General features: G+C 34.9%; 4 protein-coding genes across 5 annotated transcripts; 2 read left to right on the top strand and 2 right to left on the bottom strand.

Annotated features, from left to right (window-relative positions):
- Window positions 1-315: 315 nt before the first annotated feature.
- LOC101212556 (pentatricopeptide repeat-containing protein At2g15690, mitochondrial) lies at window positions 316-1,971 on the bottom strand. Its single transcript, XM_004141119.3, has one exon. It carries the CDS (start codon window positions 1,884-1,886, stop codon window positions 510-512), a length of 1,377 nt encoding a protein of 458 aa, XP_004141167.1. The 5' UTR covers window positions 1,887-1,971; the 3' UTR covers window positions 316-509.
- A 2,264-nt stretch (window positions 1,972-4,235) lies between these two features.
- Window positions 4,236-5,696, top strand: LOC101203726 (1-aminocyclopropane-1-carboxylate oxidase 1). Of its 2 annotated transcripts, none has more exons than XM_031880747.1 (3): window positions 4,236-4,404; window positions 4,556-4,776; window positions 4,923-5,696. In XM_031880747.1, exons 1-3 carry the CDS (start codon window positions 4,303-4,305, stop codon window positions 5,518-5,520), a joined length of 921 nt encoding a protein of 306 aa, XP_031736607.1. In that variant the 5' UTR covers window positions 4,236-4,302; the 3' UTR covers window positions 5,521-5,696. The 2 variants fall into 2 exon arrangements, with proteins under 2 accessions (XP_031736607.1, XP_004141049.1); XM_004141001.3 differs by having other exon boundaries at window positions 4,242-4,404; window positions 4,941-5,696.
- Window positions 5,697-6,126: 430 nt separating this feature from the next.
- Window positions 6,127-9,639, top strand: LOC101204213 (tetraspanin-2). The gene is made up of 2 exons (XM_004141003.3): window positions 6,127-6,791; window positions 9,097-9,639. Exons 1-2 carry the CDS (start codon window positions 6,294-6,296, stop codon window positions 9,406-9,408), a joined length of 810 nt encoding a protein of 269 aa, XP_004141051.1. The 5' UTR covers window positions 6,127-6,293; the 3' UTR covers window positions 9,409-9,639.
- On the bottom strand, window positions 8,961-12,043 carry LOC101203969 (hypothetical protein). The gene is made up of 8 exons (XM_004141002.3): window positions 11,564-12,043; window positions 11,260-11,327; window positions 11,019-11,166; window positions 10,545-10,625; window positions 10,366-10,452; window positions 10,192-10,277; window positions 9,983-10,103; window positions 8,961-9,904 (listed from the first exon to the last, which is right to left on the bottom strand). The coding sequence occupies exons 1-8, from the start codon at window positions 11,810-11,812 to the stop codon at window positions 9,827-9,829; spliced, it is 918 nt and encodes a 305-aa protein (XP_004141050.1). The 5' UTR covers window positions 11,813-12,043; the 3' UTR covers window positions 8,961-9,826.
- Between the last annotated feature and the right edge of the window lie 153 nt (window positions 12,044-12,196).

Here is a 12,196-nt window from a genome sequence, read left to right as displayed (position 1 = left end):
ATCAGTTTGAATTCTCAATACTACACTTTTTTTCTCTCAATTTTTTTTCTTTTTGAGTGTGAAGTTGTTACATAATGCTACTCATCAATAATTTGGAATGAAAAGAACTCCTAAAATTTATCCAATTCATCTCCTTCATAGTTTTTTTTTAAAAGGGATCACATATTTCATGGTTTGGAATTTTTTTTAACTACGTGTAGCTATGAGGATGATTATTTTAACTGAATACAAATGGAACACGAGAATTTGAATCTCTTCAATTTCATCAATTATCGTGGAATTGTGCTTATACTGACATATTGGTTTGGAACCCAATGAATACTCAAAATCTAGTTATTTATTTTCACTACGAATCTTCATCTTTCAATGTACACTTTAATTAATTCTCTAATCTTCACCTTTCTTTTCTATCATAAAAGAAAAACCAAGGAGAAGATAAAAAAAGATAATCAATCAAGTAAATCACCAAAGTGGACAGAAAATCAACGTGTATAATACAGTTGATGTGTTTACCAGTAATCCCCACAAGAGCATTTGCCGTCTTTAAAGTGATGAAAACGTTTATTATCTCTAACAATCAACTCTCTCCCAACAATCTTTGACATGATTTTGATTGCATTATGACAATCGCCGCAAATTCGAAGATTCTTGATGATCCTCAGTGTCGTTCTTGCTGGTGTACTGATCAGCCCATAAGCAATAGCTAGCCGCTCGCTATGGTATTGCAAAGCCTGCTGTTTGGCCTCTTCATCAATGTCGTGTAGCACATATCTTGTATCTGGAACATACCCTGCTTCTCTCATTTGTCCATTCAATCCTTTCAGCCTCCCTTCACCCTCTTCCTTATAAGGCATTGCACACCTAAACTCCCTCACCCTGTCCTTCTCCTCCAACATGTTCGTGCTCGATTGCTTCCTCCGTGGAGGGAGTGATGGTTTGATAGTTGTGGACGTCGTGGACGGGTCAAGAGAGAACATCAACTCCTCAGCTCGATCTTCAAGCTCCATGTTTCCATGGAGTCGAGCGTAGTTTCTAAGGGCATCCCAAATTTTAGCTGTGGGATTGATGGGCATTTTCTCAATGAACTCCTCAGCTTCAATCAAATGACCAGATTTTCCAAGAACATCAACAACTCCCAAATAATGTTCAATTTCAGGATTGATTCCATATTCATTTGCCATTATTTTGAAGTAAAATACACCTTCCTTCACAGCTTCAGCCATGGCACAAGCAGCTAAAACCACCAGAAACGTTTCTGAATTTGGTTGCAAACCAGCATTCTTCATTTGCTCAAACAATGCCAACCCATTATCCCCTTCCCCATTATCTCCATACCCTTTGATCATCAAATTCCAACTGCTAGTATCCTTGTTAGCCATTTTATCAAACACCTTACGTGCATCTTTCATACAGCCACAATTCGAATACATTTCAATCAACCGATTGTTCAATTCCAAATCCCCACGAAATTTCGTCCCCTTCAACAGCCCATCCACCCTTCTTCCAGCCTCAAGCAGCTTCAAATTACAACAAGAATTCAACAAAGCAGTAAAAACGCCATAGTCGACTTTAGCACCTTGGCCAATGTATTCCAGAACGTCAATTACCTTACCCTCCTCGCACAGAGCCAGTAAATCCACCGTCGATGGAAGACTATAGACAGAATCGCTGGTTCGGTTTTGAGATTTGGAGAGAGTGTTCGTGGTGCTTTGAGCGTCGTACTGGTGGGCAGACTTCCGAAAACGGGAATTGGAGAGAGCATTGGTGGACAAGAGTGTCGATCGGAAGGATTTGAGGACCGGAAAATGAAATGGAAGTATTCGAGATTTGAAATTGGTAGTAGCGGTGGAGTTTACCGTGGCATGAGAGGGAATGGAGGAAGACATTGCTGTTCAGTTTTTGTTATCTTAAAGGGGATAAAAGGGATATTTTAAAGAGAAAATATTTGAAAGCCATAAAATTTTAGGTTTTGATTTAATCCTTTCTAGAAAAAAAATGATGTAAAAATAAAAATGTTTGAAGTGAAGAACTTAGTTAGAGAGAGATAAAAAAAAGTTGTGTAGGAAAGCATTTGAAAGTAAGAAAAAGAGCATTTAGTGAGAATTAAAAGTGTGTTTGAACACTCGTAACAAAATTAGAATTGAAATACAATCAAATGGTAATCTAAAATTAATGTTTGGATACACTCAATTCCAATATTAAACTTATTTAGTTCTAATACCTTTCAATTAAACCATTTTTTTTTATATTTTTTTTTTGTAGTTTTTACTTTTTATGAATCCAACTTCAAATCCACATATTTTAATATTTGTTTATTTTTCAATTATCATTATTACATTTCAACTCTTCAAACGTCTCTAAACAAATTTCAAGTATTGACTTTAGATATAATGAAGTGCGAAAGCCGTACAAATTTTGTAAAAAACAAATTGTTATTTTAAAGTGAAAAAAATGGAATATTTTTCTTCAATAAATACTCGTAGAGAAAAAAAGAAATGAAAAATATCCATTTACACTATAAACTATAAAAGTTATACAAGTCTAATTCATAAACTACTAACTATACAATTTAAACTCTGTGGTTTTAAAGTTTTTCAAGGTTTAATTTGACACATTTGTGAAAGTTTATGATTTAAATATGAAACAACATTCTTAGTTCATGGTTCATGGTGTAAATTGATATTTATTCAAAAAAATAAAAAATATAGAAAGTAAGAAGAAGTTGTTCTAACAAATGGAGTTGACGACGTTGCGTTAGTAAAGGAATGAATCCTTCCATCGAAACTCCAGAAACGATGAAAGATAAACTTATTACGTACTGAAATACTATATTGATTAATGACAACTCGAATCTCTATTTTTTATATTTATATAGATATATAAGATTATATATAAAAATGAACGAATTGTCGTGAATCGATTCCAAGATCTCCAAGTTAAAAAAAGAATCAAATATTCATTAATCAAATCATTTACTCCATCATACATAGTTTGATAGATCTTTTGAAGAATCGATTAATCAGATTGAGTAGAATAAAGATAGAGTCTCATCGTATATGTCATTACAAATATTGTAACGTGAAAATGAAAAAACAAACTTCTAACGGAAGCATTTAAAAGAACTTGAAAAAGAGTCTTTCAAAAAAAAAATTAATAATAATAATAATAAGCGAGAATTCACACAAATCATAGGAAGAAGAAATAGTATTTGATGAAAACCGTGTGGAATTCTCAATATACATATTGTAAGACTATGGGCGATGGAATTAAATGATGCAATGTTTTTAGATCTATATATTTTATTTCCAATTTAAAAAAAAAAAGTGCACATAAATTCCAAAAGGAGAGGATGAATCAAAGCCAAAATATAATTCAATGTTTCGAAATTTGTCACTCCAAAGCACAAATGAGGATCGTGAGGCTGAAGGCATGTGATATAATACCCTTTCTACCTCTACTTTTCACTTCAAACTACCAATTCTATTTACTTCACATTTAAAAATAGGATTAATTGAATTCTCACAACTTATTTAGTTGATTTACAATAATTACAAAAATTAGATTCTAAATTAATCTCAAACTTTTACTAATTTAAAGGTATAATTACAACTATAATCGTTTTTGCTAACCTAACCTTTTATTAAAATGCAAATTGAAGGGTTTATTTTTTTCTTTTTTCTCCTTTTTCAATGTGTAGTTTTGTTTACCAGCACACAGAATTATTAGGGGAAGGTGGGATTATAACCATATGAAGCACATCCCCATACACCATTCAACTATACAATATTTTAATATTTCATTTTATTTAAAAATACTTTCACTCACAATTTTATTGGACTGAATTATAACAATAAATAAAAAAAGTGTTCAAATATTGCTTTTGATTTATTAATAACTATAAATTAAGCTCAAACCCCTTAAAAAAAGTTTAAACATTTACTTTTTAATGAGTAGAGAAATGGGGAAAAGTAAAACCAAACTTTATGAGTAGACAAATGCTTAAATTAAGCAAAGAAATTTTGAAGAAAAAAAAAAAAAAAAGAGGCATTCAAAGCTTAATTTACAAGAATTTGGTTAATAGCCCAAAGAGATAATTAAAAAATCAAAAGGATGAACAATATAAAATTGCAAGTGAATTATCACCAAAAGGGTAATCTTCAAAGAATCTGACCCCTTCGTTCAATTCAAAAGAAAAATTATGACTAAAAATTATTAATATCCAATTAAACGTTGGGCCTATATAAACTCCATTATTTCACCATTCTTCTTCAATATCTTCACTTCCAATCGATAAAAGTAGCTATGAAGATCCCCACCATTGATTTCAAACAGCTCAATGAAGACAACAGGGGAAATACTCTCTCTATCCTTCATGAAGCCTGCCAAAATTGGGGCTTCTTTGTAGTAAGTCATCTTCTATTCGAATAATCTCGTTTTGATTCAAGCTTGAACTAGTGATAATTTTGTCCCTAGACCATTAATCATAACTCTCTCTTTTATTGGGAATTGTTGATGGTTTTATTTGAGTTTGAGTTGGGGTAATTGGTTTGTGCAGGTAGAGAACCATGGGATTGAAGAAAGGGTATTGGAAAAGGTGAAGCTGTTGGTAAATAAACATTATGATGAGAAAATGAAAGAAGAGTTTTATAATTCAGATGTGGCCAAAAACTTAGGTAAAATCACATTATCTAATGTGGATTGGGAAAGCGCCTTCTTCATTTCCCATAAACCAACCTCTAACATCTCACAGGTTTCCAACACCTCACAACCCCTTTGGTAAGTTTTTATTTATTTACCCTTCAACTAAAATTGTAAGTTAAGAAGTAAAGATGAAAAAGTAAATTATTTGGTTTAATTTTTCAAAGGTTTTAATTCTAAATATTTAAAAAATATATATATATGAGTACTAAAATTTAGAAAAGCTATGAAAAAATGAACAGCAAAGCAATGGAAGAAGAGTACATTCCTGAGATCATAAAGATAGCGGAGAAGCTTTCGGAGCTAATGTGCGAAAATCTGGGGTTACAAAAATCCCACATTAAGCAACTATTCAACGGAACCAATGGCCCATCCGTCGGAACGAAAGTTGCCAAATACCCAGAATGCCCTCAGCCGGATTTGGTCAGAGGACTCCGGGAGCACACTGACGCCGGCGGAATCATCCTCCTTCTCCAAGACGATCAAGTCCCCGGCCTGGAGTTTCAAATCGACGGCAGATGGTTCAAAATCCCACCGTCCAAAAACAATGCCATTTTCGTCAACATCGGCGACCAAATTGAGGTCCTCTCCAATGGCAAATACAAGAGCATTTTGCACCGCGTTTTGGCTGAGAAACACGGTAGCAGGCTGTCCATTGCTACGTTTTATAATCCGGCGACGGACGCTCTGATTTCTCCGGCGCCGGAGCTTTTGTACCCTGGCGGCTACCGATTTGGAGATTATTTGAAGTTTTATAACACTACGAAATTTGGGGATAAAGAGAAGAGGTTTTTAGACTTTCAGTCCATTAACAAAATGTGAGTGTCACGTGCGGAGGATGTGATTTCTTTTCTTCTTAAATTAATGTTGAAACCTCGAAGTGAAGATAAAATGTTTCATTTTAATTCTCTAAGGTTTAAAGCCATGAGTTGTCAACTAGTAAACAATATGTGTTATTGACTACTAAAATAAAATTTGTGATTGGAATGTCTTACAAATCATTTGCAATTTAATAAACAAAATTGAGAATGGAAAAAAAAAGAGGGAAATAAATAAGCTTAAAAATAAGGAAAATGAGATATTGGTAGTTGAGAATGAGAATAAAGTGGGAGAGTTGAGCACATGGGTTTCATTTTGTAGCTACCACTCAAGTCAATCATTTCAAAATTAAAATCAAAATTGCCAAACATCCATAAATTTCAACCAAACAATATTCTCATTTTTCACCAATAATTTTATTAACTTTATACTGTATTCACGCTTTAATTTATATTTAATTGAGTAAATGAGATTACTATAAATCAATAAAATTAAAAAGAGTTGAGAGTAAAAATTATTATAATTTGTTTTTCCTGAAAAGAAACTACAGTGGCACGTGGGTGCACGCTACAACATAGGGCAAAGCGATATTTGCCACAAACAACGTTGAAACACCTAGAAACGACGTGTCGTTCCACTCCCAACTTCCTTTCGATTTAACACTCATGACGACATAACTTTCTTCACACTAGAAGAAGCCTGATCTGTTAGTGAAAGAGAAAACAATACAAAACCAATTGGGCATTGCAAAACTCCCTCTTCCAAACTCCAATTCCATGGGTTTAAGCAACAATATCACCGCAATTCTCAATTTCTTAGCTCTCCTCTGCTCCATCCCCATAATCGGCGCTGGAATTTGGCTCGCTTCGAAGCCGGACAACGAATGTATCCATTTCTTCCGATGGCCAGTGGTTCTCATCGGCGTCTTAATCCTCCTCGTCTCTTTAGCTGGCTTCATCGGTGCCTATTGGAACAGACAAGGCCTTCTCGCTTTTTACCTCTTCTGTATGGCTCTTCTGATCGGTCTCTTGCTAGTTCTCCTCGTTTTTACCTTCGTCGTTACTCGCCCTGACGGAAGCTACACCGTCATGGGGAGAGGATTCAAAGAGTACCGATTGGATGGATTCTCGTCGTGGCTTAAAAGTCATCTCACGAACTCTAGAAATTGGCCGAAGATAAGAACGTGTTTGGCGGAATCTGATGTTTGTCCTAAGCTTAATCAGCAATACTTCGCCGCCGATCAGTTTTTCGCGGCGGACATTTCGCCTCTCCAGGTCAGTGCATTAATCTCAACATCAAATTACATAGGAGTTTTATCTCCTTCTGGCTTCTTCGTTGGAATTTCTTTTTCGGATTCATGGTTTCGAGTGGAGAAGAATTCATTGGCGTTTTGGAAGAAAAAAAATATACTTTTGTATAAATCAGGATTTTCTAATACACGTTTTTGGCTTTTTCGAACCGCAATCCTCGGCCCTCAGTCGGCGATTTAAACTTTAAACAAGAAAAGCAAAGATATTAAAAAGAAATTAAGTTAAATTAAAGTTTAAGTTTCTAAACTTTAGAATTTTAAATAACTTTCTACATTGTGGGTTATAATTTTTTGGGAATTTGTCAAAAATAGTAAAATGTTTTGAAATTTTCATTTTAAATTTTAAATTTAAGAAAAAAAGTTTATCTCATCCTAATTAATCAGAAATCCAGTTCGAATCCCATAAAATTATGTGAAATTAATTACTTAATGTTGTAATTTAGCACAAAAATACCGTTTGTTGTTTTTACCAAAACAGAATAAGTTCTGCCTAAAAGAATTAGTTTTGTCAAGCCAAGTCAAGTATACATTAATTTTAGATTAACGCGAAGATTAATTCTTTCTTCTTCTTTTCGAAAGATGACGAAGGCTAATTCTAATTAAGCTTTAAATTATTAAAATTAAACTTAAAGATATTAAATTAGAATAAGCTTCAAGTGTGTGTGTGATATTATATTCAATATTTGAAAAAGAAATAAAACTGTGGAATTTTACTTTTGATGGCTTTTCTGGATTTATTTATTTAATTGATTATTATTCTATCGAAAAGGATTTTTCATCAATCTCTATCATTTGCCTCAGCAGTGGCATGTGGACTTGTGAAATTGAGCGTCCCAAGTCCCGACGACTTTTGGAGTCTAGAATAATCCTCTATTTTAATGATAACATTTTTCTACATTTGTTTTTTTTTCCTTCTTCTAAAGCTATGGCACTGACCAATTACAAACAACACTTGAAATGAAAGATTACCTAATTGAGTTTTTATTTCTAATAAAGCCTAAAATGAAGATAATGGAGTGTAATAGAAGCTTTCACATTTATTAGAAGGTAATTCATTTTATGGTTGAATTATTGAAATATTAGAATTAAGACAACCATAAAGTAAACGTTGAGGAAGATTGATATAAAGTGCTTTTGAGCAAACAGAAACTATATCCTATATGGTCTTTAGAGCATTTCAAGGGTGTATTTATCCTATCTACATAGAATATTCTTCATTTTTAATCCTTTGTTCTGTATTTACCGAGCAAGAACATAGAATCTTTTTTTTTTTTTTTTTTTTTTTGTTGTTATTCCTCTTTTTCATGAGTTCATTTTGTTGGAGCTAACCCACAAAGTTAGTAGGACAAAGAAGGAATCCAAATTTATGTAGATTTTGGTAAAAAGGTGAATTAGGATTAGCTAATAAAATTTGGTGCAATCTACCCTTTTCAATTCATAACTTCCAACAATAATAAAGTATACAGCTAAGACTTTATTGGGGACCCTTTTGATTGCAAACTGATTGAGGATCATATACAAAATGGTTAAGATTGCCACACAAGATGGTTGAAGTGGGTGCCAGCTAATCGGTTCATTATGACTAATTGTTTAAGTGCAAATTGGTCTCTACATCAAAACTTTCCAACTCCACCTTTCTTCTTTTACACTCACTCTTGACACTACTAAACACTCATACAATCATCTAGTGTCGAGTCATACATCTTGTGTCACATTTTTCGGATCATAAGCTTGAGCAAAGTCAATTATTATGGGTTGACCTAGTGGTAAATAAGTCTGATGGATAAAGAAGATGTCACAAATTCAATCAATGTCCACATACTTAGAATTTAACATTGAGTGAGTTTCCTTCCCACAAAATTGTTGTAAGGTTTTTAGACACTCACGTATGTTTAAAAAAAATCTTTCCCCATAAGTTGATGCTCAAAACTTTCTTCCTACGACCAAATTGCTCGTAATCAAGATTTTCCATCTATATTTGATGGTAGTGATGTCTACCTTATTGGTAGTAGGTCAAATATCATTCCCTTCTCTAGAATAACGTTGAAAAGTAAACTGCTCCCATGTGACACTTAAAAATGAAGAAATTTAGACCCCGCTTGATAAACTAAATCAAATGGTCAGTTAGTAAATATAAAAACTATGGATATGGATAAAGAAAGGGTATGAAAACAACCACAATTGTCAATAAGTAGAACAAAAGAAACAAAATGGTTATTCACTGAACTGCCTCACCTCTTGGTTTTTACTGTGCATGTTTGTGTGGGCAGTCGGGGTGCTGTAAACCTCCAACAGCTTGTGGGTTTAACTTTGTGAACCCAACACTGTGGCTGAACCCTGTGGATCCAATGGCTGACCCAGACTGCTATATTTGGAGTAATGACCAAACCCAGTTGTGCTACAATTGCAACTCTTGCAAGGCTGGCCTCTTGGGAAATCTCAGAAGAGAATGGAGAAAAGCCAACGTGGTTCTCATTGTCACTGTGGTGGTCTTGATTTGGGTTTATGTAATCGGCTGCAGCGCCTTCAAGAATGCACAAACTGAGGACCTCTTTCGTCGTTACAAACAGGGATGGATCTGATCTTGTTTCTGTTTGTATCCCAAAACACGGCCACTCTTTCATTGGCTTTTCATCTCTGTGTAGGATGTCTTTACTTCACCTGTGTATATTCATTTTGTTCTTTTCATATCTAGAAATCCCCATAATTGTAGAGTTTGCAGATAGAAGAACCAAGTTCTGGAATCATTTCTCTATATGTTTATTAATTGACTTTGCCTCAGATAAGAATACATTTTTTTAGTGATTTTGACATCTCACATTTCTAAGATTTTTGTTTGAAGCTTAGTTTACATGTAATGACATGTTTATGAAGTTCATACAACAGATCCTTTGTTGGTCACTTCAACCGTGGCAGGCTTCTTGTCCCAAGTTGGCCAGTTTAGTTTAAACTGCAGCAAAAATCAGATTAAGTTCAACAGGCTCACTTCTTGGTGTACTTTCAAGCTGTTGATAACTTTCTTGAGTACACGATGTACATGGGATCCGACCGTCCAGGGTTAGGAGAAATATCCACAGCCTGATGAGAAGTTGCAGAAAATATTTTCAAGCAGCAGTTGGCTGAACAAGTTCAAATATCTTGAAGGGTTTCCCATACCTGAGGAGGTTCAAATCCACCGGCATAGTGAAAATATGACCCAACGATCATAATATGATCAGCATCTCCAGTTGATGTCCATATAGAGATTGCTTTTGTGAAAAAACAGCGGTTTGAAAAGCTGACAAAGCATTTGACAAAGTTAGAAGTCGTCGAGATTGGGAGACATAATACAGATTGATTTTAGGCTTCTATATACGTAACCTCACCTCATAATGGCAAGGCCCCCGGGTTTAAGAACTCGACTCATTTCCTTGAAAACGGTTAGAGGCTTTGTTAAGTAATCAACACTGACCTGCAGGATGAATTACGTTCCTTCTGGTTATTGGCAATTTGCTGGAAAAAGATTCATGAGTGGTTCTAGTTCAAAGCAAGAAACATACCACGTTGGTGATAACGTCAAATGAATTATCTTCAAATGGGAGTTTAGGATTCACATTCAAGTCTTGCACAATGTACTCTGTCAAAACCTGAATGAAGAAAAATTGCAGGAAGGATAAATCCTGTGGCAGTTTAAACATGGATCGTTTATCCGAATGAAGCATGAAGGAAGAGTAGAAACCGTATTGCGTTTGAGCTCTTCTTCATTCATTCCCATCCCTACAACTCTTTCTTGCTTGTATCCGGCTGGAAAATGACTGACCTACAGAGGAAGATCATTGAATATTTTTACAAATTGACTTAAAAAATTGTCCCCAAATGAGATTAGACTTGTTATCTCATTGCTCCAGTTTCCTTTGTTCCTTATCACTCTCGCTCCTACTTTTCCCTGTCGCACTCACTCTTACTCGGATGGCAACTGCCAACACAACTCTTGTTGTAATAGGCTAATAGAGAGCGAGCGAAAGGAAAAAAGAACAAGAGAGGAAGTAGGGAACGAGAGCACAAGAATCAAATAATCCAAAAACGGTTCCTTACGCCAACAAGGAATCAGAAAAACTTATTTTGAAAATGCTAGTTAACTTCCCTCTTTACATAATTCATGAAGACAACAAAAGAGGATTGAAGAGCTTGCAGCTCCGGAAATGGGGCTTACCCAACTGCTGCACATATCCAACATGCTAATTCCAGGTGTATTACTTGGAGGAAAAACCTCCGAGTAGAATTTAGTGAGTGCAGCAATGGCTGGATCATCAATGTGGGTGACAAAGCGTGGGGATTCATAGAAATACGAATCTGGTGTCCTGAGAAATATTCAAGATTCGTTCATATGCATTCCTCAAGGTCTCACTGAGCGAAAGAAACGAACGAAGATTGCTTAAGTTGAGAGTTCTTACTCGTCAAATCGCTGAAAGTCCTCCTCCCTGAATGGAAATTTCTCTGGCCACTCCACGTTCTTCAAAATCTTCAGAGAGATAGAGAGAATTAAGAGAAATTTGAATGATCGTCACAAATTCCAAACGAATTTCACCCGACAGCTCAAATTCAGAAGAAAGCCAAAAAAAAATTGGTGACTCTCTAGTTTTCGTTTTCAAGTAGTTGAAAAACGAATTCCCGAATTTTTTTTGCAAAGGTATTGTAATAAAAACGAATTTTCTTCACTGAATAGGAAAAAGTTGAGATTGGAGCTTAAAATATTACCTCTTCCACAGAATTCTTCGGCCTGGCAGATGCAACGAAGGATTTGGCGCCGACCAGTGAACCGGACATATTCATGAACGGAGCCCAGAAGGAAATTCCGAGGCCTAAAACCAAACGCCGCCGGTGTTTACCTCCGGCGCTCCACCGTTTAAGGCTAGTCGCGGCACTGTTCGCGGACCACACGGCGGAAGGAGCAACTAAAGAAATGGGAATTCCACGGTGGAGATTGAGGCCAATCCGACTGGCCATTTCTTCCTCCCAATTTAAGCTAAGACGTCACTGTAGAAGATTGAGAACAAAAGACTGGGCAGGGAAACAGATGCGACGCCGTTTTGAAGTTGGATCTTCCATCCGTGATATGCATGGATTTACGTGGCCTTTCTCTGGTTCAGATATTTTTGCCCCCTTTTATTCAATATAATATTAATCTTAATTTTTCATACATAAAATCTATAAAATAATTCATTACATTATTTGTTTCTATATTTGCAATTACTTTTTATTTTCATCTTTTACAATTAGTATTTGAAGTTAATTTGTACTACTTTATAGTTTACTTTCTTCACTTTTTTGTCTTAGAAAAATTTAAAATGAAAAAAAAAAAGAAAAACAATCTGTTATCCAAATACAGAA

Source organism: Cucumis sativus, chromosome 2 (genome assembly GCF_000004075.3).
Source record: "Cucumis sativus cultivar 9930 chromosome 2, Cucumber_9930_V3, whole genome shotgun sequence".
Classification (NCBI taxonomy): domain Eukaryota; kingdom Viridiplantae; phylum Streptophyta; class Magnoliopsida; order Cucurbitales; family Cucurbitaceae; genus Cucumis; species Cucumis sativus.
The sequence above is the reverse complement of the archived record's forward strand: the minus strand, read 5'-3'. Positions and strand labels throughout refer to the sequence as shown.

Coding starts and splice junctions, on each gene's coding strand:
- LOC101203969 (XM_004141002.3), bottom strand. CDS start 11,812: ATGGCCAGTCGGATTGGCCTCAATCTCCACCGTGGAATTCCCATTTCT. Junction 11,328..11,563: donor CGAAGAATTCTGTGGAAGAG/GTAATATTTTAA, acceptor ATCTCTCTGAAG/ATTTTGAAGAACGTGGAGTG. Junction 10,453..10,544: donor AAGAGCTCAAACGCAATACG/GTTTCTACTCTT, acceptor TTCTTCATTCAG/GTTTTGACAGAGTACATTGT.
- LOC101212556 (XM_004141119.3), bottom strand. CDS start 1,886: ATGTCTTCCTCCATTCCCTCTCATGCCACGGTAAACTCCACCGCTACT.
- LOC101203726 (XM_031880747.1), top strand. CDS start 4,303: ATGAAGATCCCCACCATTGATTTCAAACAGCTCAATGAAGACAACAGG. Junction 4,405..4,555: donor AAAATTGGGGCTTCTTTGTA/GTAAGTCATCTT, acceptor TGGTTTGTGCAG/GTAGAGAACCATGGGATTGA. Junction 4,777..4,922: donor AACACCTCACAACCCCTTTG/GTAAGTTTTTAT, acceptor AATTTAGAAAAG/CTATGAAAAAATGAACAGCA.
- LOC101204213 (XM_004141003.3), top strand. CDS start 6,294: ATGGGTTTAAGCAACAATATCACCGCAATTCTCAATTTCTTAGCTCTC. Junction 6,792..9,096: donor CGGACATTTCGCCTCTCCAG/GTCAGTGCATTA, acceptor TTGTGTGGGCAG/TCGGGGTGCTGTAAACCTCC.